Source organism: Oncorhynchus mykiss, chromosome 18, assembly GCF_057628025.1.
Source record: "Oncorhynchus mykiss isolate SJ-2025 chromosome 18, ASM5762802v1, whole genome shotgun sequence".
Classification (NCBI taxonomy): domain Eukaryota; kingdom Metazoa; phylum Chordata; class Actinopteri; order Salmoniformes; family Salmonidae; genus Oncorhynchus; species Oncorhynchus mykiss.
In genome coordinates this window covers 68,902,660-68,930,455 of record NC_143039.1, presented here as the reverse complement: position 1 = coordinate 68,930,455, position 27,796 = coordinate 68,902,660, and the positions used below count along the sequence as shown (strand labels likewise).

The 27,796-nt window shown below is 43.4% G+C and overlaps 1 protein-coding gene across 4 annotated transcripts in view; it reads left to right on the top strand.

Moving 5' to 3' along the window:
• Positions 1-27,796, top strand: part of elp2 (elongator acetyltransferase complex subunit 2) — a 54,141-nt gene that overhangs the window by 21,689 nt on the left and 4,656 nt on the right. For 2 of the 4 annotated variants that reach the window (XR_016488608.1, XM_036953440.2), the window contains exons 11-18: positions 2,513-2,644; positions 4,109-4,258; positions 11,327-11,518; positions 11,889-11,958; positions 12,060-12,158; positions 14,571-14,628; positions 19,571-19,643; positions 22,140-22,338. Coding sequence is in view for 3 of the 4 variants with exons in the window: in XM_036953440.2 (XP_036809335.2) it covers positions 2,513-2,644; positions 4,109-4,258; positions 11,327-11,518; positions 11,889-11,958; positions 12,060-12,158; positions 14,571-14,628; positions 19,571-19,643; positions 22,140-22,338 (973 nt within the window). In the remaining variant the exon portion in view is untranslated. Of the gene's footprint in view, positions 1-2,512; positions 2,705-4,108; positions 4,259-4,449; positions 5,311-11,326; positions 11,519-11,888; positions 11,959-12,059; positions 12,159-14,570; positions 14,629-19,570; positions 19,644-22,139; positions 22,339-27,796 lie in introns of those variants that run through there. The other 2 variants (XM_090209222.1, XM_090209223.1) reach the window with 2 other exon arrangements.

Here is a 27,796-nt window from a genome sequence, read left to right as displayed (position 1 = left end):
AAAAATGAAAAGCTGAAATGTCTTGAGTCAAGAAGTATTCAACCCATTTGTTATGGCAAGCCTAAATACATTCAGGAGTAAAAAAAAATTATGTACTTAACAAGATTTTTTACTGATGACCTAATCTCTGTTCCCCACTCATACCATTATCTGTAAGGTACCTCAGTCTAGCAGTGCATTTCAAACACCGATTCAACCACCAAGACCAGGGAGGTTTTCCAATGCCTCGCAAAGAAAGGCATCTATTGGTAGATGGGTAAAAAAAAAAAAGCAGACATTGAATATCCCTACGAGCATGGTGAAGTTATTAATTATTAACTCGGTTGTCAAAGAGGAAGGAAACTGCTCAGGGATTTCAAAACAGTTAGGGGTTAATGGCTGTGATAGAACACTGATAATGGATCAACAACATTGTAGTTACTCCACAATACTAACCTAAGTGACATTGTAAAGGAAGCCTGTACAGAATTCAAATATTCCCAAACATCCTGTTTGCAACAAGGCACCGAAGTAAAACTGCTAAACATGTCAAAGCAATATACTTTTTGTCCTGAATACAAAGTGTTATGTTTGGAGAAAATCCAAAGCAACAGATTACTGAGTACCACTCTCCATTTTTTGAAGCATGGTGATGGCTGCATCATGTTATGGGTATGCTTGTAATCGTTAAGGACTGGGGAGTTTTTCAGGATAAAAAATAAATGGAATAGAGCTAAGCACAGGCAAAATCCTTGAGGAAAACCTGTTTAAGTCTGCTTTTCACTAGACACTGGGAGATCAATTCACTTTTCAGCAGGACAATAACCTAAAACACAAGGCCAAATATGCACTGCAATTGCTTATCTAGAAGACAGTCAATGTTCTTGGGTGGCCGAGTTACTGTTCTTAATTCAGGCTGTAACACAAAATGTGGAAAAAGTCAAGGGGTATGAATACTTTCTGAAGGCACTGTAAATCAGTGGACCATAGCTCTAATACCTAGGATTATCTATTAGTTGTTTCTTATTAGTACGGTCAGGAGGTTTGCCTGACTAGCCTCGAACTAGCTAGGTCCTGAGTTTTTAATGTCATAATTGGTGATGTAGTGGTAGAAAAAAAATAGGTGTGTAAACGCTGATCATCGGTCGAGGTGGATAAAGTAACGCTCCCTATACTTTTCCCAGAAAATGGGCCTAAATGGGGTTTACGTTTGTTTAACCTCTACTACACCGCTGGTCCTAATGTAATTTAACCTCTGCTGGACCTAATGTCATTTAACCTCTACTACACCGCTGGTCCTAATGTCATTTAACCTCCGCTGGTCCTAATGTCATTTAACCTCTACTACACCGCTGGTCCTAATGTCATTTAACCTCCGCTGGTCCTAATGTCATTTAACCTCTACTAAACCGCTGGTCCTAATGTCATTTAACCTCCGCTGGTCCTAATGTCATTTAACCTCCGCTGGTCCTAATGTCATTTAACCTCTACTACACCGCTGGTCCTAATGTCATTTAACCTCCGCTGGTCCTAATGTCATTTAACCTCTGCTGGTCCTAATGTCATTTAACCTCTGCTGGACCTAATGTCATTTAACCTCTACTACACCGCTGGTCCTAATGTCATTTAACCTCCGCTGGTCCTAATGTCATTTAACCTCTACTACACCGCTGGTCCTAATGTCATTTAACCTCTACTACACCGCTGGTCCTAATGTCATTTAACCTCCGCTGGTCCTAATGTCATTTAACCTCTGCTGGTCCTAATGTCATTTAACCTCTACTACACCGCTGGTCCTAATGTCATTTAACCTCCGCTGGTCCTAATGTCATTTAACCTCTGCTGGTCCTAATGTCATTTAACCTCTGCTGGTCCTAATGTCATTTAACCTCTACTACACCGCTGGTCCTAATGTCATTTAACCTCCGCTGGTCCTAATGTCATTTAACCTCTACTACACCGCTGGTCCTAATGTCATTTAACCTCTACTACACCAATGGTCCTAATGTCATTTAACCTCTGCTGGTCCTAATGTCATTTAACCTCTACTACACCGCTGGTCCTAATGTCATTTAACCTCTACTACACCAATGGTCCTAATGTCATTTAACCTCTACTACACCAATGGTCCTAATGTCATTTAACCTCTACTACACCAATGGTCCTAATGTCATTTAACCTCTACTACACCGCTGGTCCTAATGTCATTTAACCTCTACTACACCGCTGGTCCTAATGTCATTTATCCTCCGCTGGTCCTAATGTCATTTATCCTCCGCTGGTCCTAATGTCATTTAACCTCTACTACACCAATGGTCCTAATGTCATTTAACCTCTACTACACCAATGGTCCTAATGTCATTTAACCTCCGCTGGTCCTAATGTCATTTAACCTCTGCTGGTCCTAATGTCATTTAACCTCTACTACACCGCTGGTCCTAATGTCATTTAACCTCCGCTGGTCCTAATGTCATTTATCCTCCGCTGGTCCCCTCCCTCTCTCGCTCCCCTCCCTCTCTCTCGCTCTCTCCAGGTGCGTGTAGGGGAGGTGGGGGGAAACACACTGGGTTTCTACGGTTGTCAGATGAGTCCAGACGGATCCATGATCCTGGCCCATGCCTTCCACGGAGCGCTGCATCTCTGGACCCAGAGCCACGGCAAAGAGGTGAGACTTCTATTCTATTTCATTATTCTACATCTCTGGACCCAGAGCCACGGCAAAGAGGTGAGACTTCTATTCTATTTCATTATTCTACATCTCTGGCACCAGAACCACGACAAAGAGGTGAGAATTATGGGACAGTACAGCAGTGCAGTGCCAACGACACTTCACATAGCCCCCTGCTTGTGAAGATAGACTAATGATTCATCTGCACAGTAGTGGGTCTATCCCAAATGAGCGAGGGAGGGAGCGAGAGAGACTGTGCTAAGTGTAATTAAACTGACTAAAGACCCAGACTGCTGGAGTGTATGACTGGGAATCAGACCTGACTCTGAGTGGCTGACTACTCTGTTACCCTGGGAACCAGAACTGACTGAGTGGCTGACTACTCTGTTATACCTTTGTTGTTTCACACTGATCTGAGTCTAACTGAGCTGATCTGTTCTGGCCTGGTTCAACATGAAAGAAACACATCTGAGTCAACACAGTGTGGTTGGGGTCGCCAGGATAGTGTGGAGAAGGTATCGAGTCTGATTCCCAGTTACCTGGCTCAGCAGTGTGAAAAGGGCATGTCTGTGTGTGTGGTGTCCCAGGGAGAGGGGAGACCAGTGGTGGTGGTGGTATCTGGTCACTGACTCAATCTGTTTCTGTCTGAATTAATAAAGCAATTAACATCCCATCATGCTTAGGGTCATTATTTTGTCTACCATGACTGGAAGAGATCTCAGTGACTTTGAAAAAGAGGTCTCAAAGGAGCATCGGGGGTATAAAGGGTGTGTGTCTGTCACCCAATTCAACACTTATAGGAGAGACTGAAGTAGTGCCTGAGACAGCGTTTTCCACCAACATCAACAAAACACCAAATTATGTAATGTCACATCCCTCCAATAGAGGTCCAGACACTTGTAGAATCTATGCCAATGCGCATTGAAGCTGTTCTGGTGGCTCGTGGTGGCCCAACACCCTATTAAGACACTTTATGTTGGTGTTTCCTTTATTTTGGCAGATACCTGTGGTCACTGACTCTCTCTGTTTCTGTCTGTTATGTCCCAGGGAGAGTGGAGACCAGGGGTGGTGATATCTGGTCACTGACTCTCTCTGTTTCTGTCTGTTATGTCCCAGGGAGAGTGGAGACCAGGGGTGGTGATATCTGGTCACTGACTCTCTCTGTTTCTGTCTGTTATGTCCCAGGGAGAGTGGAGACCAGGGGTGGTGATATCTGGTCACTGACTCTCTGTTTCTGTCTGTTATGTCCCAGGGAGAGTGGAGACCAGGGGTGGTGATATCTGGTCACTGACTCTCTGTTTCTGTCTGTTATGTCCCAGGGAGAGTGGAGACCAGGAGTGGTGATATCTGGTCACTGACTCTCTGTTTCTGTCTGTTTGTTATGTCCCAGGGAGAGTGGAGACCAGGGGTGGTGATATCTGGTCACTGACTCTCTGTTTCTGTCTGTTTGTTATGTCCCAGGGAGAGTGGAGACCAGGGGTGGTGATATCTGGTCACTTCAACGCAGTTCAGGACCTGAGCTGGGACCCTGAGGGCGAATTCATCCTCAGTGTGGGGTCAGACCAGACCACCAGGCTACTAACACCCTGGAAGAGGATGGACCAAACACAGGTACATGTAACCTAGGGCTCTCCAATCCTCTTCCTGCAGAGCTACCCTCCTGTAGGTTTTTGCTCGATCCTCAGTTGTAACTAACCTGATTCAGCTTAGCAACCAGCTAATTATTAAAATCAGGTGTGCTAGATTAGGGTTGGAGTGTCTCTGTCCCTGATGTAACCTATAAACCCCTTTCACTCCTATAGGCAGACTCAAGTATGCACTGAAGACACCTAAATACCACATAGACATAATGTTGATGCCCCCAAAGAGCTCCAATAATGAAACCATAATGCAATTCTAGAGAAAATATACTTTTGTATGCAGTACTACATTTTTTTAATGCATTTTTATTTAACCTTTATTTAACTATACCAGTCAGTTAAGAACAAAATCTTATTTTCAACGAAGGCCTACCGGGGAACAGTGAGTTCTTCAGGGGCAGAACAACAGATTTTTACCTTGTCAGCTCGGGGATTTGATGCAGCAAACTTTTGTTTTGTGGCCCAACGCTCTAACCACTAGGCTACCTGCCACCTCTTTACTATGGTCTTTACCCAAATGTCTGGCTACATACTGTGGCCCTAAAACTCAAAAGTATATTTTTTGCTCAGTGTTTTTCCCCTTTGTAATGACCAAATATCATCTACCGGTTTTGCATTTTTTTAGTAAGACAGTGTTCTATTGTGTTTCATTTGACATTTACAATAGCATTTTAACAGTTTGTGAAGATGAATTAGTTTTACTATTCCTTCATTTTCTAATGGAAGATGGAGTCAACAATTTGTTGTTTAGGTTTACACTGTAATGTGTCTGTCAGGAAAACCTTGTTAAGAGTGGCAAATGTGTTTCTCTATGTCTCGTATTCATGCACTTAACCACACTCTTCAAATGACTTATTTCTTTCTGAGGTAATTTTTGAAGAGAATAGTGCGTTTTTAGAATGATTCCCAGAGTACCTATTGTGGGAATCTTTTTCAAAGGATCACATAAACCCTTTTACTCTGAAATGAATACTTCTCTCATAGTTATGCATATGTATTAAATGTTGCCATCATATTTCCTAACCCCTTCTCTGAACTCATCACAACGTCACATCCTACACCAGGGACACATTCAGGTGTATTAAATGAAAATAACAAACAAGACACATGAAAGCTATAGGCAGCATCCCAAATATCACCACATCCCCAGTAATGACTATATAGTACACTACTACTATAGGGAATAGAGAGTTATTTGGGCTGCAGCCATAGGAGATCTCCTCCGACATATCCTCCACTATTTCTTCCCTCCTTTCCTCCCCACAGGCCACCTGGCATGAGATCTCAAACTCTAACATTTTACCTCACGATCTCTTCAGGACCCCCCCCCCCCCCCCCCCCCTTCGAGTAACACTCAACCATTACTTCCATGTTAATCGTCCCAGTCGTTTACTTGCCAAAAAGCTACACAGTTATGATCAATTAGCTGATATAGCAACTATTGAATCTGAAACAGGGGAATTACTATCAGAATTAATCCATCAAATATTCTCCCACTTCTATAAAGAACTGTACACCTCTGATTGTAAATCCACACTAAGCCACACTCAGGCCTTTTCTAAAATATTCTCTCAACAGAGGAAGCCACCTTGCTGGGAGCCCGCTATTGCTTGAAATGATTACTACAGCTGTTGACAAGCGTTACATTGGGAGAACTGTGAACACATCACTAATTTCTCTTTTATAAAAAAAATGTAAAAAAAGGTAAGGATGCTACCCAGTGTTCTCACTATCGCCACGATCTTTGATGAACACGTATGTTAGTAATTTCCACAAAGTTGTTGTCATGTCTCGAGACTTACTTACCCAAATTGATCCACACGGACCAAAGTGGGTTTGTTAAAAAGCATTTATCCTTGGATAACCTCAGTTGGCTATTACATACCTTAGATCCATCAAAGTCCACTCTGGACCTCGAAGCCAGTTACACAGCTTTCTTTTTAATTGTTCCACTCTAATCGGGGACTGATTTAGACCTGGGACACCAGGTGGGTTAATTATCAGGTAGAACAGAAAACCAGTAGGCTCCGGACCTCGTTGGGTAATGGTTATAAAACCCATGCCTTAGACGCTTCATCAGAAACAACAGCTCCTTGGGCTATATTATCTCTCTGTGCAGAAAAAGCTTTTGATAGACTAGAATGGTCATATTTCTGGTCTGTCTTGGAACGTATGGGAATCGGCTCCAATTTCATTAATATGACAATCCCTCAGCCATCCCTACATGCCAATCCCTCAGCCATCCCTACATGCCAATCCCTCAGCCATCCCTACATGCCAATCCATCAGCCATAGTTATAACAGACAATATCTGCTCTGCTCTGTTCAGAATCACTAGAAGCAGCAGACAAGGTGATCCAATTTCGCCTCTGCTATTCTTATTATCCATGGAAGCTCTGGCCCAGTTCATTCGTCAATCGAAGGAAATAACACCAATTTCTCTCAAATCTATTGATCACTTCATCTCATTATACACAGATGACATTTGACTATATCTAGACAATGTACAGTATCTTCTGCCTGTTGTGATCACAATAATAGTGTGGTTTCAAATGTATATGGCAAGGTAAATCATCCTGGATGAAATGTATATGGCAAGGTAAATCATCCTGGATGAAATGTATATGGCAAGGTAAATCATCCTGGATGAAATGTATATGGCAAGGTAAATCATCCTGGATGAAATGTATATGGCAAGGTAAATCATCCTGGATGAAATGTATATGGCAAGGTAAATCATCCTGGATGAAATGTATATGGCAAGGTAAATCATCCTGGATGAAATGTATATGGCAAGGTAAATCATCCTGGATGAAATGTATATGGCAAGGTAAATCATCCTGGATGAAATGTATATGGCAAGGTAAATCATCCTGGATGAAATGTATATGGCAAGGTAAATCATCCTGGATGAAATGTATATGGCAAGGTAAATCATCCTGGATGAAATGTATATGGCAAGGTAAATCATCCTGGATAAAATGTATATGGCAAGGTAAATCATCCTGGATGAAATGTATATGGCAAGGTAAATCATCCTGGATGAAATGTATATGGCAAGGTAAATCATCCTGGATGAAATGTATATGGCAAGGTAAATCATCCTGGGTGAAATGTATACATTCACCAAGAGGGAAAGACGTAGGAGGACTTTAAATTGTATTTCCAGATTCTAGCATTTCACCCAATCCTACATTGACATGATTCTTCTGCCCACTGGCTGAGTATAGAGAGAAAGATGGTGTCTCCTATTGCCCTGGAAGAGGTGGTCTTCACTGATACAGTATATCCCTTAAACAATGTAAATTACACTTTGGTCCTATTATTGCTCACACAATTTCTGTTTACTGCAAATTGAAAAACATTGTAACTGGGAATCAAAATGACATGCCCATACTCCAATATTTCACAATAATACCTTGCCATCTGGAGGGCGGCCTTTTGCATCCAATAAGTCCAGATGTGGAATACGTAATAAGGGGGAGGGACGAGGGCGAGGAGAAGGTGAGCTGGACCTGCAGCTGCTGAGAGAGGAGGGGTGAGAGAGAGCATCGGAGGAAGCAAGAGAGGGAGGTTAGGGGGAGATAAAGGAAGGACTATTATCATATAACGTAAACATCTCAGTGATTTCCCTACCGATATCTTGGACTGAAATAGTTTGAGAACTTTCCAAGATTTGAAAGATGCATACACATTACCAGTGTTAGCCATTTCTGTTATTTTCAGTAACACAAACTCCAAAGCAAATCAGGGAGAGAAGAATAGGTTTATTCAGAGAGCACAAATCAAGATGTTATGCTTGGAGTCAGATGTTCAGTTTCCTCCTGTCCTCAGCTTTTCCACACAGAACAAAGGACAGGGTGCCACTTATAACTCCCCACCCTAGCCTGGGGTTGACAAATCAGAGGTCCTTGCCGGTTCAACTTGGCCAGTGGCCAAATAACAAGTATCCCACTCCAGACTCAATGTACAGACCAATGAAAACGTGGCCCACGTAACACACGTAGCTCTGAGTTCATGACTGACATCCCACAGATCCTAAACAGATGTTGAACTGAAAACCAACTCCTATTGATCGTTAATCCTAGCCCTCTCGTCCCCTGCGTTGTGCATTTTATCTTCCAAATATTATTACAACGGGCAACTCCTTTTTTTGATATTTTCAGCTTAGGTCATCTATGCTGACCTATGATGTCCCTTTGGAAACCCAACTACCAAAACATCCAATGATGGGATTTATAAAGAAATTATCTTGACTCCCGAAAGGACTGATCTCTATATAAACAACTTTTGGAAAGGTCATTCTGAGCTAGGCATTCAAAAAGTAGGATCTTGGTCACCTCCCTGACCAAGGCCCTTCTCCCCCGATTGTTCAGTTTGGTCGGGCGGCCAGCTCTAGGAAGAGTCTTGGTGGTTCCAAACTTCTTCCATTTAAGAATGATGGAGGCCACTGTGTTCTTAGAGACCTTCAATGCTTCGGAAATGTTTTGGTGCCTTTCCCCAGATCTGTGCCTTGACACAATCCTGTCTAGGAGCTCTAGGGACGATTCCTTTTGACCTCAAGGCCTGATTTTTGCTTTGACCTTATATAGATAGGTGTGTGCCTTTCCAAATCAAATCCAATCAATTTAATTTACCACAGGTGGACTCAATCAAGTTGTAGAAACATCTCAAGGACGATCAATAGAAACAGGATGCACCTGAGCTCAATTTCAAGTCTCATAGCGAAGGGTCTGAATACTTATGTAAATAAGGTATTTTTGTTTTTAATACATTTTTTTTTTATAAATAATGTTTTAAAGTTTTCACTTAGTCATTATGAGGTATTGTGTTTAGTTCTGTTAAGTTCTAAATAAACAGAGGAAAAAACTCTTAGTAAAGCTCAAAGTTTATTCACCTGCTAGGTCATACAGCTGGCCATGTTCTGTTATAATCTCCACCCGGCACAGCCAGAAGAGGACTGGCCACCCCTCATAGCCTGGTTCCTCTCTAGGTTTATAATCTCCACCCGGCACAGCCAGAAGAGGACTGGCCACCCCTCATAGCCTGGTTCCTCTCTAGGTTTATAATCTCCACCCTGCACAGCCAGAAGAGGACTGGCCACCCCTCATAGCCTGGTTCCTCTCTAGGTTTATAATCTCCACCCTGCACAGCCAGAAGAGGACTGGCCACCCCTCATAGCCTGGTTCCTCTCTAGGTTTATATTCTCCACCCGACACAGCCAGAAGAGGACTGGCCACCCCTCATAGCCTGGTTCCTCTCTAGGTTTCTTCCTAGGTTTGGCCTTTCTAGGGGCCGTGCTTCTACACTTGCATTGCTTGCTGTTTGGGGTTTTAGGCTGGGTTTCTGTACAGCACTTTGATATATCAGCTGATGTAAGAAGGGCTTTATAAATGCATTTGAGTTGATATTCACACAAGCAGTGATATTGAACCCTTTCTCCTATGCTGAGCCCCTCCTTACACATCTGAACAGCCAATACACCTATATTGCTATCCAGAACCTTAGTGATTTCTGTTCTTCCTCACTTCATCTGACCTGACCTTGGCCCAAATCCCTCACTCCTCCCCATAGGATTCCTGATTTCCAAAGATAACATATTCTGACAGAATGTAAACGTTCTACATTCCTCTCTCTCCCTCTGATATGGTTAAGGATATTTCATATTTTCAAGTTTTACAACTCAGAACCTATCAGTTTGCTGAGGATTTTTTTTATATATTTAATCCATTTTAGAATAAGGCTGTAACGTTACAAAATGTGGAAACGGTGAAGGGATCTTAACGCTTTCCGTAGGCACTGTATATACAAAACAAGTATGTGAACACCCCTTCAAATTAGTGCATTTGGCTATTTCAGCCACATGTATGAAATCAAGCACACAGTCCTACAATCTCCATAGACAAACATTGGCAGTAGAATGATGAATTATGATTCATGCTTCACGATCTGGATGAAGGACGTATCTGGGTTGAGCGAATGCCAGGACAACGCTACCTGCCCGAATGCATAGTGCCAACTGTAAAGTTTTGTAGAGGAGGAATAATGTTCTGGAGCCGTTTTTCATGGTTTTCAAATCAAATTGTATTAGTCACATGCGCCGAATACAACAGGTGTAGTAGACCTTACCGTGAAATGCTTACTGACAAGCCCCTAACCAACAATACAGTTTAAAAAATATGAATAAGAAATTAAAGTAACAAGTAATTAAACAGCAGCAGTAAAATAACAATAGTGAGACTATATACAGGGGGTACCAGTACAGAGTCAATGTATAGGGGGCACCGGTTAGTCGAGGTAATTGAGGTAATATGTACATGTGGAGTTATTAAAGTGACTATGCATATATAAAAACAGAGAGTAGCAGCGGTGTAATAGAGGGGGGGGGGGGGGCAATGCAAATAGTCTGGGTAGCCATTTGATTAGATGTTCAGGAGTCTTATGGCTTGGCCACTTAGTTCTAGTGAAGGATACATCTTAACGCTACAGCATACAATTACATATTTTAGACGATTCTGTCCTTCCAACTTTGCGGCAACAGTTTGGGGAAAGCTCTTTCCTGTTTCAGCATGACCATGTCCCCGTTCACAAAGTGAGGTCCATACAGAAATGGTTTGTCGAGATCAGTGTGGAAGAACTTGACTGGCCTCCACAGAGCCCTGATCTCAACCCCATCGAACACCTTTGTGATTAATTGGAACGCCGACTACGAGCCAGGACTAATCGCCCAACATCAGTGCCCGACCTCACTTATACACTTGTGACTGAATGGAAGCAAGTACCCGCAGCAATGTTCCAACATCTAGTGGAAAGCCTTCCAAGAAGAGTGGAGGCTGTTATAGCAGCAAAGGGGGAACCAACTCCATATTAATGCCCATGATTTTGGAATAGGATGTTAGACAAGCACGTGTCCACATACTTTTGGTCATGTAGTGTATCTCTTTCCCCTTCCCACAGCCCACCTGGAACAAGATCGCTAACTGTATCTCAGTATGTCTTCAGTAGCTCTTCCCCTCTGTCCCCTGTGTCTTAACTACAGCCTACCTGGCACGAGATCTCTCGCCCCCAGATCCACGGCTATGACATGCAGTGTCTGGCCATGGTGGGCCGCTTCCAGTACGTCTCCGGGGCCGACGAGAAGGTCCTCCGGGTGTTCCGCGCCCCCCGCAACTTTGTGGAGAACTTTGCAAACATCTCTGGCACGCCTCTGGCGAAACTGCTGGCCTCCAGTGTGAGTAGTAGTTCCTAAATCCTGCTTTGCTGTTGGTCGAAGTACCAACATTCTGTTTTGTTATTGTTTGAGCAGTGTGTCAATCAACGCCAGTTGCTTCCTACATCACCCCCAATGGCTACTGTTGGCCTCAATCTCAATTCGTCCTTCCATGATTCATCGCATCCTATGTCTATGCCTCCCCATCAACCATATTGGAGAAGATCCCTCCCCCCGGGCCTTCTTCTCCAATGCATTTTGAGAAGTAGGCAAGGGAAAAGGATGTGAGGACTCGAGGTGAAATGAACTGGGAAAGAGCCTAGAACTTTGAAATTCCCCTTTGACCCCTCTCCCCTGTATGTGTGTGGGTATGTCTGTTTCTCTTTCCCAGGACACTGTAGATCAACCAGAAGGGGCCAGTACCCCTGCCCTAGGTCTCTCCAACAAGGCTGTGTTTCAAGGTACGGCTCCAAGTCCATCCTAAACTTGGTCTATCTGCACATAACCGTCAATGTCTCGTTACATCTGGCTGATTTTGATAGTTTCTTCTTTTGATTGACAGGTGATCTTACTCCCAAGACCAATGAAGAGGGGGGAACCGGGTTCAACAGTGTTTCTGACCGATACCAAGAGTCCTACTTCCACCCGCTCACCCTTAATGGTATTGGTATACTGAAAACTTACCATTCCTATTACAATATTAGACCCATTTAACAGTCGCATCTGTCTGAGGCATGGCTCCCACAATACATAATACCTTCATAAACCTTAATACTGTTTTTTATTGGGATGGGATAAACTTCCTTTCTACACGGCCTCAGTCAGTGCAGCCCATCTCTCCTTCACTCTCTCCATATTTCTGTTTATTCCTTTAAGGGACAATGATATCCAGCCTTCTTGACTGACTATTTATTAGATGCCTCTCCTCTGTTCTATTTTGTTCTGCTCTGTTCTTTAATGCTCTGCTCTGTTCTTTAATGCTCTGCTCTGTTCTTTAATGCTCTGCTCTATTCTGCTCTATTCTTTAATGCTCTGTTCTGCTCTTCTTTAATGCTCTGTTCTGTTCTGCTCTTCTTTAATGCTCTGCTCTGTTCTGCTCTGTTCTTTAATGCTCTGTTCTGCTCTATTCTTTAATGCTCTGTTCTGCTCTTCTTTAATGCTCTGTTCTGTTCTGCTCTTCTTTAATGCTCTGCTCTGTTCTGCTCTGTTCTTTAATGCTCTGTTCTGCTCTATTCTTTAATGCTCTGTTCTGCTCTGTTCTTTAATGCTCTGTTCTGTTCTGCTCTTCTTTAATGCTCTGCTCTGTTCTGCTCTTCTTTAATGCTCTGCTCTGTTCTGCTCTTCTTTAATGCTCTGTTCTGTTCTGCTCTGTTCTTTAATGCTCTGTTCTGCTCTGCTATGCTCTGTTCTCCATGCCTGCATTCTAGAAGAGCGGGATGAATCGGAGCACCTGGAGACATGTAATTACTAAATAAGGATGAGAAGCAGCGCAGGAAGAGAAGGGTGGTGGGATGAGGGCGAGGGGAGTGGGAGTGAGAAAGAGATGGAGAGCGAGACTGGGGGGGGAGAGCGAGACTGGGGGGGGAGTGAGACTGGGGGAGAGAGCGAGAGTGTAAAGAGGGAAGGAAGGTTAACGAGAGGAAGATGAGAGACAGATCTAATTGTATTTGTCACATAATTTGTAAACAACAGGTGTAGACTAACAGTGAAGTGCTTACTTACGGACCCTTCCCAACAATGCAGAGAGAAAAAAATAAGGAAAATAAGAGAAAAAAATAACAGGAGGAATAAATCCACAATGAAAGAGAATCAAGGGATGGGGAGCTTTGGGTGCCTTGCCTCTAGTCAAACACTGTCATGCGTTGTCATTCATTGTGATTGTAAAAATCTCCTTATAGTCTTGAGATCATCATTACAATGACGTCTTATAGGATTACAGAGTTAGGATATTAATGACTCGTTTGTGTGTGTGTGTGCGCAGAGCGAAGTTAGAATATCGATGACTAGGCTACAGGGCTATGTGTGTCTGCATGTACAGTTCTACAGGGAGAGGGAAATGAGGTGGACGGAATAATGAGTCGTTAACAGAATAATGAGTTTACACAATAATGAGTTGTCAACACAATAGTGAGTTGTCAACAGAATAATCAGTTAACAGAGTAATGCCATGTCTCTGATTAACTACTAGAGAGGATTAAGGGAAGGAACCATTTGGGAGAAACAGGAAGCCAGGGACAAATAACAACGAGAGGGAACGAGGCTTTACATGTCATGTGTAATGAAGGAGAGTAAGGGTTGTGTAAGTTCACGCGTCCCAAATGGCACCCTATTCCTTACATAGTGCACTACTTTTGACCAAGGCCTATAGGGAATAGGGTGCCATTTGGGATACACACTGTGTCTGCAGGAGTAGATAGTGAAGTTGTCTTGGCATGGGTGGAGAATGAGAGAAGGGGTACATTTGATTCTCATTTCGCAGCACCCCTCAAAGCTAACAGCCGTTGAAAATTGGGAGATAAAGAGTCGTTGTTACAAAATGGCTTTTCAGAAATAGCAAACTGAGGGTTAGGTATTGGAGCTAAATGCTAACGATGAGCGCTGTGAAGAATCCGAGAGAGAACATTGTCTTGAGGCGGTCAATTCTGTTCTTCATTCTGTTTCGTGTCTCCAGTGTGTCTCTTCTTTAATTCTCTCCCTCTTGTCCCTCTCTCCCTCTCTCCCTCCCTCCCTCTCTCCCTCTCTCTTGTCACTCCCTCTTGTCACTCCCTCTCTCCCTCACTCCCTCTCTCCCTCTCTCCCTCCCTCTTGTCTCTCCCTCTCTCTCTCTCTCCCTCTCTCCCTCTCTCCCTCTTGTCCCTCTCTCCCTCTCTGCTTAACATTAGAGTTTGTTTCACAAGAAAATCATAAATGCCATTGACGTAGATACAATCTCCACATAGATACAATCTTCATTTTAGTCAATTTGAAAATGGTTCCCATTAGGGTGAATGTTGAATATGTTAAATACAGTAGTTATGTAATTATTTTGAAATTGACTTTCTTTGTAATTTTGTGTGTGTGTGTGTGTCCACAGAGCCACCGCCAGAGGACCACCTCCTTCAAAATACACTATGGCCTGAGGTCCAAAAACTGTTAGTGTCCCATGATCATTCTAACAGTCCTTTCATTCCATCTTCACACATACACGCACACACACACTTTCGGTCTCAATGGCTATATTTACACAGGCATCCCAATTCTAATCTTTTTCCACTAATTGATATTTTGACCAATCGGATCAGCTGTTTTGCCAAATATCAGAATTGGGCTGCATGTGTAAAGGCAGCTAATGTTACAGTACCACTTTTGCACACGCTTCATCAACTACAGAATCAGATGGGGACTTTGTCAGAAAAGGTTTCAGCACTGTTTCCTGCTTTCTAGGAATGTACACAAGGCATCTAATGATTTCAACCTTTAGTGTGCAGCATCCATTCTCCATGCGACACGATATTTCAACGCATTTCTCATGTTTATAGACAAATAACTGGTTATGGTTTGTTTCGCCTCCTGTGAGGATTAATGGGTCTGAAAATATTTCTAAACCCCGTTCAGAGCCAGCCAGCCAAAGACCTCCCACCAATCAGAATGCAGATTTCCCCATGAGCCTCTTCTCTGCCCAGGAGAATATATCACCTCCATTTGTTGCCAATGTTAAATCTATTTACCAGTCAGTCCTGCATTAACATGACATACAGCTGTGACATTTACTGCAAGTACTGCCATTGTGTTTTTGAATAGCACTTTTCTTACTCCCATTTGGCAAGGAATGCATTGTATAATTGAACGCGTAATAGCAACATTAAAATTCATGTGGCGTCATATTTTTGATTCTGTGGTAGGGTTTCTATTCTGAGTATATTTCTGAATATGAAATGTTTAGAAGGTTTGGTAGGTTGAGAGGATGAGATGTTTCTGCGCTCTTGTGTGCGTGTGCCCTGCAGTCTGCTGTTCTGGAGTCCCGTACGTCACTGTTTAATTCCACAGTCTAGCTCTAGCGTGCTTTACCAGTAAGGTATCATCTGTGTCTTCTTAACCTTTGCAGCCTGTGTGAGTAGAATCTACATAATTCCAGCTAGAAAACCTTCAGCTCTCTGGCTGAGTCCCAAATGTCACCCTAGTCCCTACAGGTTGCCATGGCGCCGACAGAGATGGCCGCCTCGCTTCGTGTTCCTAGGAAACTATGCAGTTTTTAGTTTTTTTTACGTGTTATTTCTTACATTAGTACCCCAGGTCATCTTAGGTTTCATTACATACAGTTGAGAAGAGCTACTGAATATAAGATCAGCGTCAACTCACCATCAGTACAACCAAGAATATGATTTTCGCGAAGCGGATTCTGTGTTCTGCCTTTCAACCAGGACAACAGAATGGATCCCAGCCGGCGACCCAAAAAAACGACTCCGTAAAAGAGGGAAACGAGGCGGTCTTCTGGTCAGACTCCGGAGACGGGCACATCGTGCACAACTCCCTAGCATTCTTCTCGCCAATGTCCAGTCTCTTGACAACAAGGTTGATGAAATCCGAGCAAGGGTAGCATTCCAGAGGGACATCAGAGTCTGTAACGTTCTTTGCTTCACGGAAACATGGCTCACTGGAGAGACACAATCGGAGGCGGTGCAGCCAGCGGGTTTCTCCACGCATCGCGCTGACAAAAACAAACATCTTTCTGGTAAGAAGATGGGCGGGGGCGTATGCCTTATGGCTAACAAGACGTGGTGTGATCACAGAAACATACAGGAACTCAAATCCTTCTGTTCACCTGATTTAGAATTCCTCACAATCAAATGTCGACCGCATTATCTACCAAGAGAATTCTCTTCGATTATAATCACAGCCGTATATATCCCCCCCCCCAAGCAGACACATCGATGGCTCTGAACAAACTTTATTTGACTCTTTGCAAACTGGAATCCATACATCCTGAGGCTGCATTCATTGTAGCTGGGGATTTTAACAAGGCTAGTCTGAAAACAAGACTCCCTAAATTGTATCAGTATATCGATTGCGCAACCAGGGCTGGAAAAACCTTGGATCATTGAGTAAAACATTTAAACGTGTTAACCATCGCAAGGCTGCAGGCCCAGACGGCATCCCCAGCCGCGCCCTCAGAGCATGCGCAGACCAGCTGGCCGGTGTGTTTACGGACATATTCAATCAATCCCTATACCAGTCTGCTGTTCCCACATGCTTCAAGAGAGCCACCATTGTTCCTGTTCCCAAGAAAGCTAAGGTAACTGAGCTAAACGACTACTGCCCCGTAGCACTCTCTTCTGTCATCATGAAGTGCTTTGAGAGACTAGTCAAGGACCATATCACCTCCACCCTACCTGACACCCTAGACCCACTCCAATTTGCTTACCGCCCAAATAGGTCCACAGACGATGCAATCTCAACCACACTGCACACTGCCCTAACCCATCTGGACAAGAGGAATACCTATGTGAGAATGCTGTTCATCGACTACAGCTCGGCATTCAACACCATAGTACCCTGCAAGCTCGTCATCAAGCTCGAGACCCTGGGTCTCGACCCCGCCCTGTGCAACTGGGTACTGGACTTCCTGACGGGCCGCCCCCAGGTGGTGAGGGTAGGCAACAACATCTCCACCCCGCTGATCCTCAACACTGGGGCCCCACAGGGGTGCGTTCTGAGCCCTCTCCTGTACTCCCTGTTCACCCACGACTGAGTGGCCACGCACGCCTCCAACTCAATCATCAAGTTTGCGGACGACACAACAGTGGTAAGCTTGATTACCAACAACGACGAGACGGCCTACAGGGAGGAGGTGAGGGCCCTCGGAGTGTGGTGTCAAGAAAATCTATATCCCTATATCTATATCTAAAATCTATACCCTACAGTATATACTGTACTCAATACCATCTACTGTATCTTGCCTATGCTGCTCTGTACCATCACTCATCCATATATCTTTATGTACATATTCTTTATCCCCTTACACTGTGTATAAGACAGTAGTTTTGGAATTGTTAGTTAGATTACTTGTTGGTTATTACTGCATTGTCGGAACTAGAAGCGCAAGCATTTCGCTACACTCGCATTAACATCTGCTAACCATGTGTATGTGACAAATACAATTAGATTTGATTTGATTTACAGTTGAAGTCGGAAGTTTACATACACTTAGGTTGGAGTCATTAAAACTTGTTTTTTCAACAACTCCACAAATTTCTTGTTAACAACCTATAGTTTTGGCAAGTCAGTTAGGACATCTACTTTGTGCATGACACAAGTCATTTTTCCAACAATTGTTTACAGACAGATTATTTCACTGTATCACAATTCCAGTGGATCAGAAGTTTACATACACTAAGTTGACTGTCTTTAAACAGCTTGGAAAATTCCAGAAAATGGTGTCATGGCTTCAGAAGCTTCTGATAGGTTAATTTACATCATTTTAGTCAATTGGAGGTGTACCTGTGGATGTATTTCAAGGCCTACCTTCAAACTCAGTGCCTCTTGACATCATGGGAACATCAAAAAAAATCAGCCAAGACCTGAGAAGAAAATTTTAGAGCTCCACAAGTCTGGTTCATCCTTGGGAGCAATTTCCAAATGCCTGAAGGTACCACATTCATCTGTAGAAACAACAGTACGCAAGTATAAACACCATGGAACCACGCAGCCGTCATACCGTTCAGGAAGGAGACGCGTTCTGTCTCCTAGAGATTAACGTACTTTGGTGCGAAAAGTACAAATCAATCCCAGAACAACAGCAAAGGACCTTGTGAAGATGCTGAAGGAAACAGGTACAAAAGTATCTATATCCACAGTAAAACGAGTCCTATATGGACATAACCTGAAATGCAGCTCAGTAAGGAAGAAGCCATTGCTCCAAAACCGCCATTAAAAAGCCAGACTACAGTTTGCAACTGCACATGGGGACAAAGATCATACTTGTTGGAGAAATGTCCTCTGATCTGATGAAACAAAAATAGAACTGTTTGACCATAATGACCATCATTATGTTTGGTGGAAAAAGGGGGAGGCTTGCAAGCCGGAGAACACCATCCCAACCGTGAAGCACGGGTGGCAGCATCATGTTGTGGGGGTGCTTTGCTGCAGGAGGACTGGTGCCCTTCACAAAATAGATGACATCATGAGGCTGGAAAATTATGTGGATATATTGAAGCAACATCTCAAGACATCAGTCAGGAAGTTAAAGCTTGGTCGCAAATGGGTCTTCCAAATGGACAATGACCCCAAGCATATTTCCAAAGTTGTGGGTAGAACTGAAAAAGCGTGTGCGAGCAAGGAGGCCTACAAACCTTACTCAGTTACACCAGCTCTGTCAGGACGAATGGGCCAAAATTCACCCAACTTATTGTGGGAAGCTTGTGGAAGGCCACCCAAAACGTTTGACCAAAGTTAAACAATTTTTAAGCAATGCTACCAAATACTGACATACTAATTGAGTGTATGTAAACTTCTGACCCACTGGGAATGTGATGAAAAAAATATTATTCAGACATTTCACATTCTTAAAATAAAGGGGTGATCCTAACTGACCTAAGAAAATGAATTTTTACCAGGATTAAATGTCAGGAATTGTGAAAAAGGAGTTTAAATGACTTTGGCTCAGGTGTATGTAAACTTCCGACTTCAACTGTATATAGTCCACTATCTTTGACCAGAGCCCTGTGCACTAATAGGGAATTGTGGGCCATTTGGGACGTAGTCGCTCTGTTTCAAATGCCCCTGTTTAGAGCCTGGCAGCTCTGACACCAGAAGCGTGATTCTAAGATGCGCCATTTTAAAGCTTTCAGGAGGATTGTTTGTGCTTCAAGTTTGACCACTTGTCTTTTATCACAGTCTTATCTGGTGACTAAGCTCTCATCACTCCTCTTCGCTCCCTCCCCTCTGCTCTCTCGCTCTCTCTCTCTCTATCCTTCTCTCTCTCCTTCTCTCTCTCCTTCTCTCTATCCTTCTCTCTCTCCTTCTCTCTATCCTTCTCTCTCTCCTTCTCTCTATCCTTCTCTCTCTCCTTCTCTCTCTCCTTCCCTCTCTCTCCAGGTATGGACATGGCTTTGAGATGTTCTGTCTGGCGTCTGACAGTGGGAGGACGGTGGTGGCTTCGGCATGTAAGGTAGTGTGACAAGTTAGAGGTCAAATGCCAAACGTCGATCTGTGACTGTAGCAAAGCACATTGTACTTTATTAGCAGGGGTTGGAACTGGTTCTGGGAACCTAACTGAAAACCATAAATTGTTTTAACAAATAGAGGAATCAGAACCGGGAACGAAAGTGATCTATACTGTTCCGGAACATTTAATTTAAAAGCATGGGAGCCGGTTAATAACGTTTTTTTAATTTGTTTATGTTCCTGGCATCTACTGTAGGCTACTGACGTTGCGGGTCTACTGTAGGCTACTGACGTTGCGGGTCTACTGTAGGCTACTGACGTTGCGGGTCTACTGTAGGCTTCTGACGTTGCGGGGCTACTATAGGCTACTAACGTTGCGGGTCTACTGTAGGCTACTGACGTTGCGGGTCTACTGTAGGCTACTGACGTTGCGGGTCTACTGTAGGCTACTGACGTTGCGGGTCTACTGTAGGCTACTGACGTTGCGGGTCTACTGTAGGCTACTGACGTTGCGGGTCTACTGTAGGCTACTGACGTTGCGGGTCTACTGTAGGCTACTGACGTTGCGGGTCTACTGTAGGCTACTGACGTTGCGGGTCTACTGTAGGCTACTGACGTTGCGGGTCTACTGTAGGCTACTGACGTTGCGGGTCTACTGTAGGCTACTGACGTTGCGGGTCTACTGTAGGCTACTGACGTTGCGGGTCTACTGTAGGCTACTGACGTTGCGGGTCTACTGTAGGCTACTGACGTTGCGGGTCTACTGTAGGCTACTGACATTTATTAACTACAAAAACGTAAAATGTGTTTTTATTTAAAATTCTGGTGCTGCTCTACACACACTAGCTAGCTCTGGTCCAACCAATGTTAAGCCAACCCCCGAAATCACAGATTTATCCTCTCTTCTTCATCTAGGGTATTGAATCTACCTACTTCAATTGCCAGAGACAGTATCCCTGTTCTCAACTGAGCGCACAAGGATCTTTTTGATTTCTTGTTAGTTGACAGTGATATATCAGTTGAAGGGTTTTTACCAAAGTTTATCTTGTGTTTGATCATGTTGATATTGCATGATAACTTATTTGTAAATATGTGTTGTAGATCCTACTCCTTAAATATGTAATTTACTGGTTACAACAGGGTTTCCCAAACTCGGTGCACATTTTGGTTAGGGGTCCCTAACACTATACACTAGCCTATACCCTAACACTATACACTAGCCTATACCCTAACACTGTACACTAGCCTATACCCTAACTATACACTAGCCTATACCCTAACACTATACACTAGCCTATACCCTAACACTATACACTAGCCTATACCCTAACACTATACACTAGCCTATACCCTAACACTATACAGCTGATTCAAATGATCAAAGTTTGATTAGTTATTTGAATCGGCTGTGTAGTGCTAGGGCAAAAACCAATCTGTACTTTACTATTTATATTTTTGACTACTTCAACTTCTCTACATTCCTAAAGAAAATTATGTACTTTTTACTCTATACATTTTCCCTGACATCCAAAAGTACTTGTTACATTTTAAATGCTTAGCAGGTCAGGAAAATGGTCCAATTCACACACTTATCAAGAGAACATCCCTGGTCACCCCTAATGCCTCTGATCTGGCAGACTCAATAAACGTGTCAGTGCGTGTGGACAGTCAGCTTTTTAATCGGAGCAAAATCAATCTGAAAGTGTCTATTTTTCAGAGAAATAACCTGTTATCTGTCAGGTGAAGTCCATTAGCAGCCATCAGGATCATTCAGATTCCTATCACAACTGGAATGATGTGATTTGATGGCAGTCACCTGACCTGGGTGGTCCTTCAGTCCATGCTGTCACCTACAGGACATATTTGCTGTGGGTTCCAAATTGGCCCATTATCTTTCCTGCTGTCTCGCCTTTAGCCAATACAAACATAGGCCTCTATTTTTTTAAGTCACTTCAATAGACTAGACCAGGTTTGCTAGTACATCTTTGAGTCAAAGTTTAAAATTAGTGTTTACCGAACACAGAGGGAGGAGAATTGTATACTGTTTGCCCCCTGGTGAGGAATGGAGATAGTATTAGCTAATCTATACAGCACTTGGACAAGCTCGCATTAATGGCTGGAATGGTATGGTATAGGGTCCTATGACTATCTTGCCAGCTATGTGTGGGGTCCTCCAACCGCTATTCTTCTCTGGTTCTAGGCCTCTTAGGCTGAGCTAGTTCAGTATGGTCCTCCAACAGCTATTCTTCTCTGGTTCTAGGCCTCTTAGGCTGAACTAGTTTAGTATGGTCCTCCAGCTGCTTCTCTTCTCTGGTTCTAGGCCTCTTAGGCTGAGCTAGTTCAGTATGGTCCTCCAGCTGCTTCTCTTCTCTGGTTCTAGGCCTCTTAGGCTGAGCTAGTTCAGTATGGTCCTCCAGCTGCTTCTCTTCTCTGGTTCTAGGCCTCTTAGGCTGAGCTAGTTCAGTATGGTCCTCCAGCTGCTTCTCTTCTCTGGTTCTAGGCCTCTAAGGCTGAGCATGCGGCCGTGCTGCTCTGGAGCTCCACTTCCTGGCGCCAGCTACAGGCACTGCCCTGCCACAGCCTCACTGTCACCCAGATGGCCTTCTCTCCCAATGGACTGTTCCTATTGGCCGTGTCCCGGGACAGGACCTGGTCGCTATGGAAACGGGACGACCCCGCCGCCACCCCTACAAACACAGGTGAGCTGAGGGTCCTGTCTGGCTGCTTTACTGCTATTATGCTTTTTATTTTAATAGTATTTTCTTCCTGCTTTTGAAGTTAGTTTGGTTTCATGTCAGGTGTTTAAGCAGCCAAGAGCTAGTTTAGTTTGAGTATAGTCCTGTTTTACTAGCCTAGGGATAGTTTGGAGCCATACAACCAATGTCTCAAATCCCCATTTAAACCCAGTCAGGTAAATCACCAGTGACACAGCCCTAATCGGTGAAGCAACTGTTTTTCTTTCCCTATTTGCCTGTGGCGGGTTCCTTGATGGGTTCCCCGGCGAACTGGCAGTCTGTTCCAGTTGAGCCCTGAATTACTCACAATCTCACACATGCCCGCACACGTGCAGACACACACTCTCTCTCTCTCTCTCTTAACCAGTCTAGACATGCCAATCGAGGGGCTGGAAAGCACAGTACAGGACGGCCCAGCCGGCCAGTAAAGACAGGGATGGAGAGTGGCTGTAGCAGGAGGTAGAGAGAAGACAGGCCTCCCTAAGCTCCGCTGGCGCGTGCGTGTAGGGAAGGGAAAGGGGGATATCTAGTCAGTTGTACAACTGAATGCATTCAACTGAAATGTGTCTTCCGCATTTAACCCCCTCTGAATCAGAGAGGTGTGGGGGGAGATGCCTAAATCGACATCCACGTCATCGGCGCCCGGGGAACAGTGGGTTAACTGCCTCGATCAGGGTCAGAAAGACCGATTTGTATTATTATATATTTATTTTTTACCTTGTCTGTGCGTGCGTGTGTGTGTGTGTACACTGCTACTAGCATGGCTCTATCTGGAGAACGGCTGATACAGGCAGAATAGTTATTAATAATCAGATGGAAGTCAAAACTCTTTCTTTAACCATAGATCACATTTGTTTCCCCCAAATACTGTGACAACTATTGGGTGGAATGTGCTTTGTGGCTTGTCACAATTGTTTTATTTATTTGTTTTGACTCTAGTGTTCCATTTGTACATGTTAATTTGTGTGGTATAACACAAAAATAAACCATGCCAAGCATCACACAGTTCTTCTCCCTGAAGTCCAATTACCCTCAGAGTTTCACTTAATTGTGTTTTGACCCCCCCACACACACATACGCGCACACACACGCGCACACATACACTCGCACACATACACACACATATACACACACGCTGAGTTCGCACACAAGAAACATGCCTATACAAACTGGGACTAGAAACATGCCTATACAAACTGAGACTAGAAACATGCCTATACAAACTGGGACTAGAAACATGCCTATACAAACTGGGACTAGAAACATGCCTATACAAACTGGGACTAGAAACATGCCTATACAAACTGGGACTAGAAACATGCCTATACAAACTGGGACTAGAAACATGCCTATACAAACTGGGACTAGAAACATGCCTATACAAACTGGGACTAGAAACATGCCTATACAAACTGGGACTAGAAACATGCCTATACAAACTGGGACTAGAAACATGCCTATACAAACTGAGACTAGAAACATGCCTATACAAACTGGGACTAGAAACATGCCTATACAAACTGGGACTAGAAACATGCCTATACAAACTGGGACTAGAAACATGCCTATACAAACTGGGACTAGAAACATGCCTATACAAACTGGGACTAGAAACATGCCTATACAAACTGGGACTAGAAACATGCCTATACAAACTGGGACTAGAAACATGCCTATACAAACTGGGACTAGAAACATGCCTATACAAACTGGGACTAGAAACATGCCTATACAAACTGTGGGACTAGAAACATGCCTATACAAACTGGGGGACTAGACACATGCCTATACAAACTGGGACTAGAAACATGCCTATACAAACTGGGACTAGAAACATGCCTATACAAACTGTGAGACTAGAAACATGCCTATACAAACTGGGACTAGAAACATGCCTATACAAACTGGGACTAGAAACATGCCTATACAAACTGGGACTAGACACATGCCTATACAAACTGAGACTAGAAACATGCCTATACAAACTGAGACTATAAACATGCCTATACAAACTGGGACTAGAAACATGCCTATACAAACTGGGACTAGAAACATGCCTATACAAACTGGGACTAGAAACATGCCTATACAAACTGTGGGTCTAGAAACATGCCTATACAAACTGTGGGACTAGACACATGCCTATACAAACTGGGACTAGAAACATGCCTATACAAACTGAGACTAGAAAAATGCCTATACAAACTGGGACTAGAAACATGCCTATACAAACTGGGACTAGAAACATGCCTATACAAACTGGGACTAGAAACATGCCTATACAAACTGTGGGACTAGAAACATGCCTATACAAACTGGGGGACTAGACACATGCCTATACAAACTGGGACTAGAAACATGCCTATACAAACTGGGACTAGAAACATGCCTATACAAACTGTGAGACTAGAAACATGCCTATACAAACTGGGACTAGAAACATGCCTATACAAACTGGGACTAGAAACATGCCTATACAAACTGGGACTAGACACATGCCTATACAAACTGAGACTAGAAACATGCCTATACAAACTGAGACTATAAACATGCCTATACAAACTGGGACTAGAAACATGCCTATACAAACTGGGACTAGAAACATGCCTATACAAACTGGGACTAGAAACATGCCTATACAAACTGTGGGACTAGAAACATGCCTATACAAACTGTGGGACTAGACACATGCCTATACAAACTGGGACTAGAAACATGCCTATACAAACTGGGACTAGAAACATGCCTATACAAACTGAGACTAGAAAAATGCCTATACAAACTGGGACTAGAAACATGCCTATACAAACTGGGACTAGAAACATGCCTATACAAACTGAGACTAGAAACATGCCTATACAAACTGGGACTAGAAACATGCCTATACAAACTGGGACTAGAAACATGCCTATACAAACTGGGACTAGACACATGCCTATACAAACTGGGACTAGAAACATGCCTATACAAACTGGGACTAGACACATGCCTATACAAACTGGGACTAGAAACATGCCTATACAAACTGGGACTAGAAACATGCCTATACAAACTGGGACTAGAAACATGCCTATACAAACTGGGACTAGACACATGCCTATACAAACTGAGACTAGAAACATGCCTATACAAACTGGGACTAGAAACATGCCTATACAAACTGGGACTAGAAACATGCCTATACAAACTGGGACTAGAAACATGCCTATACAAACTGGGACTAGAAACATGCCTATACAAACTGGGACTAGAAACATGGGACTAGAAACATGCCTATACAAACTGTGAGACTAGAAACATGCCTATACAAACTGGGACTAGAAACATGCCTATACAAACTGGGACTAGAAACATGCCTATACAAACTGGGACTAGAAACATGCCTATACAAACTGGGACTAGAAACATGCCTATACAAACTGGGACTAGAAACATGCCTATACAAACTGTGGGACTAGAAACATGCCTATACAAACTGGGGGACTAGACACATGCCTATACAAACTGGGACTAGAAACATGCCTATACAAACTGGGACTAGAAACATGCCTATACAAACTGTGAGACTAGAAACATGCCTATACAAACTGGGACTAGAAACATGCCCATACAAACTGAGACTAGAAACATGCCTATACAAACTGGGACTAGACACATGCCTATACAAACTGAGACTAGAAACATGCCTATACAAACTGGGACTAGAAACATGCCTATACAAACTGGGACTAGAAACATGCCTATACAAACTGGGACTAGAAACATGCCTATACAAACTGTGGGACTAGAAACATGCCTATACAAACTGTGGGACTAGACACATGCCTATACAAACTGGGACTAGAAACATGCCTATACAAACTGGGACTAGAAACATGCCTATACAAACTGAGACTAGAAAAATGCCTATACAAACTGGGACTAGAAACATGCCTATACAAACTGGGACTAGAAACATGCCTATACAAACTGAGACTAGAAACATGCCTATACAAACTGGGACTAGAAACATGCCTATACAAACTGGGACTAGAAACATGCCTATACAAACTGGGACTAGACACATGCCTATACAAACTGGGACTAGAAACATGCCTATACAAACTGGGACTAGACACATGCCTATACAAACTGGGACTAGAAACATGCCTATACAAACTGGGACTAGACACATGCCTATACAAACTGGGACTAGAAACATGCCTATACAAACTGGGACTAGAAACATGCCTATACAAACTGGGACTAGAAACATACCTATACAAACTGGGACTAGACACATGCCTATACAAACTGGGACTAGAAACATGCCTATACAAACTGGGACTAGAAACATGCCTATACAAACTGGGACTAGAAACATGCCTATACAAACTGGGACTAGAAACATGGGACTAGAAACATGCCTATACAAACTGTGAGACTAGAAACATGCCTATACAAACTGGGACTAGAAACATGCCTATACAAACTGGGACTAGAAACATGCCTATACAAACTGGGACTAGAAACATGCCTATACAAACTGGGACTAGAAACATGCCTATACAAACTGGGACTAGAAACATGCCTATACAAACTGAGACTAGAAACATGCCTATACAAACTGGGACTAGAAACATGCCTATATAAAACTGGGACTAGAAACATGGGACTAGAAACATGCCTATACAAACTGTGAGACTAGAAACATGCCTATACAAACTGGGACTAGAAACATGCCTATACAAACTGGGACTAGAAACATGCCTATACAAACTGTGGGACTAGAAACATGCCTATACAAACTGTGGGACTAGAAACATGCCTATACAAACTGGGACTAGAAACATGCCTATACAAACTGGGACTAGAAACATGCCTATACAAACTGGGACTAGAAACATGCCTATACAAACTGGGACTAGAAACATGCCTGTACAAACTGGGACTAGAAACATGCCTATACAAACTGGGACTAGAAACATGCCTATACAAACTGTGGGACTAGAAACATGCCTATACAAACTGGGACTAGAAACATGCCTATACAAACTGGGACTAGAAACATGCCTATACAAACTGTGGGACTAGAAACATGCCTATACAAACTGTGGGACTAGAAACATGCCTATACAAACTGGGACTAGAAACATGCCTATACAAACTGGGACTAGAAACATGTGTGAAACGTGTGAAACAACAGTGTCTCTAGAGGGCTGACTGCTGGAACTACACAGACAGCAGAGTCTCTCTAGAGGCTGCTGGAATGACACAGACAGCAGTGTCTCTCTAGGGGGCTGTCTGCTGGGACAACACAGACAACAGTGTCTCTCTAGAGGGCTGGCTGCTGGAACTACACAGACAACAGTGTCTCTAGAGGGCTGGCTGCTGGAACTACACAGACAACAGTGTCTCTAGAGGGCTGGCTGCTGGAACTACA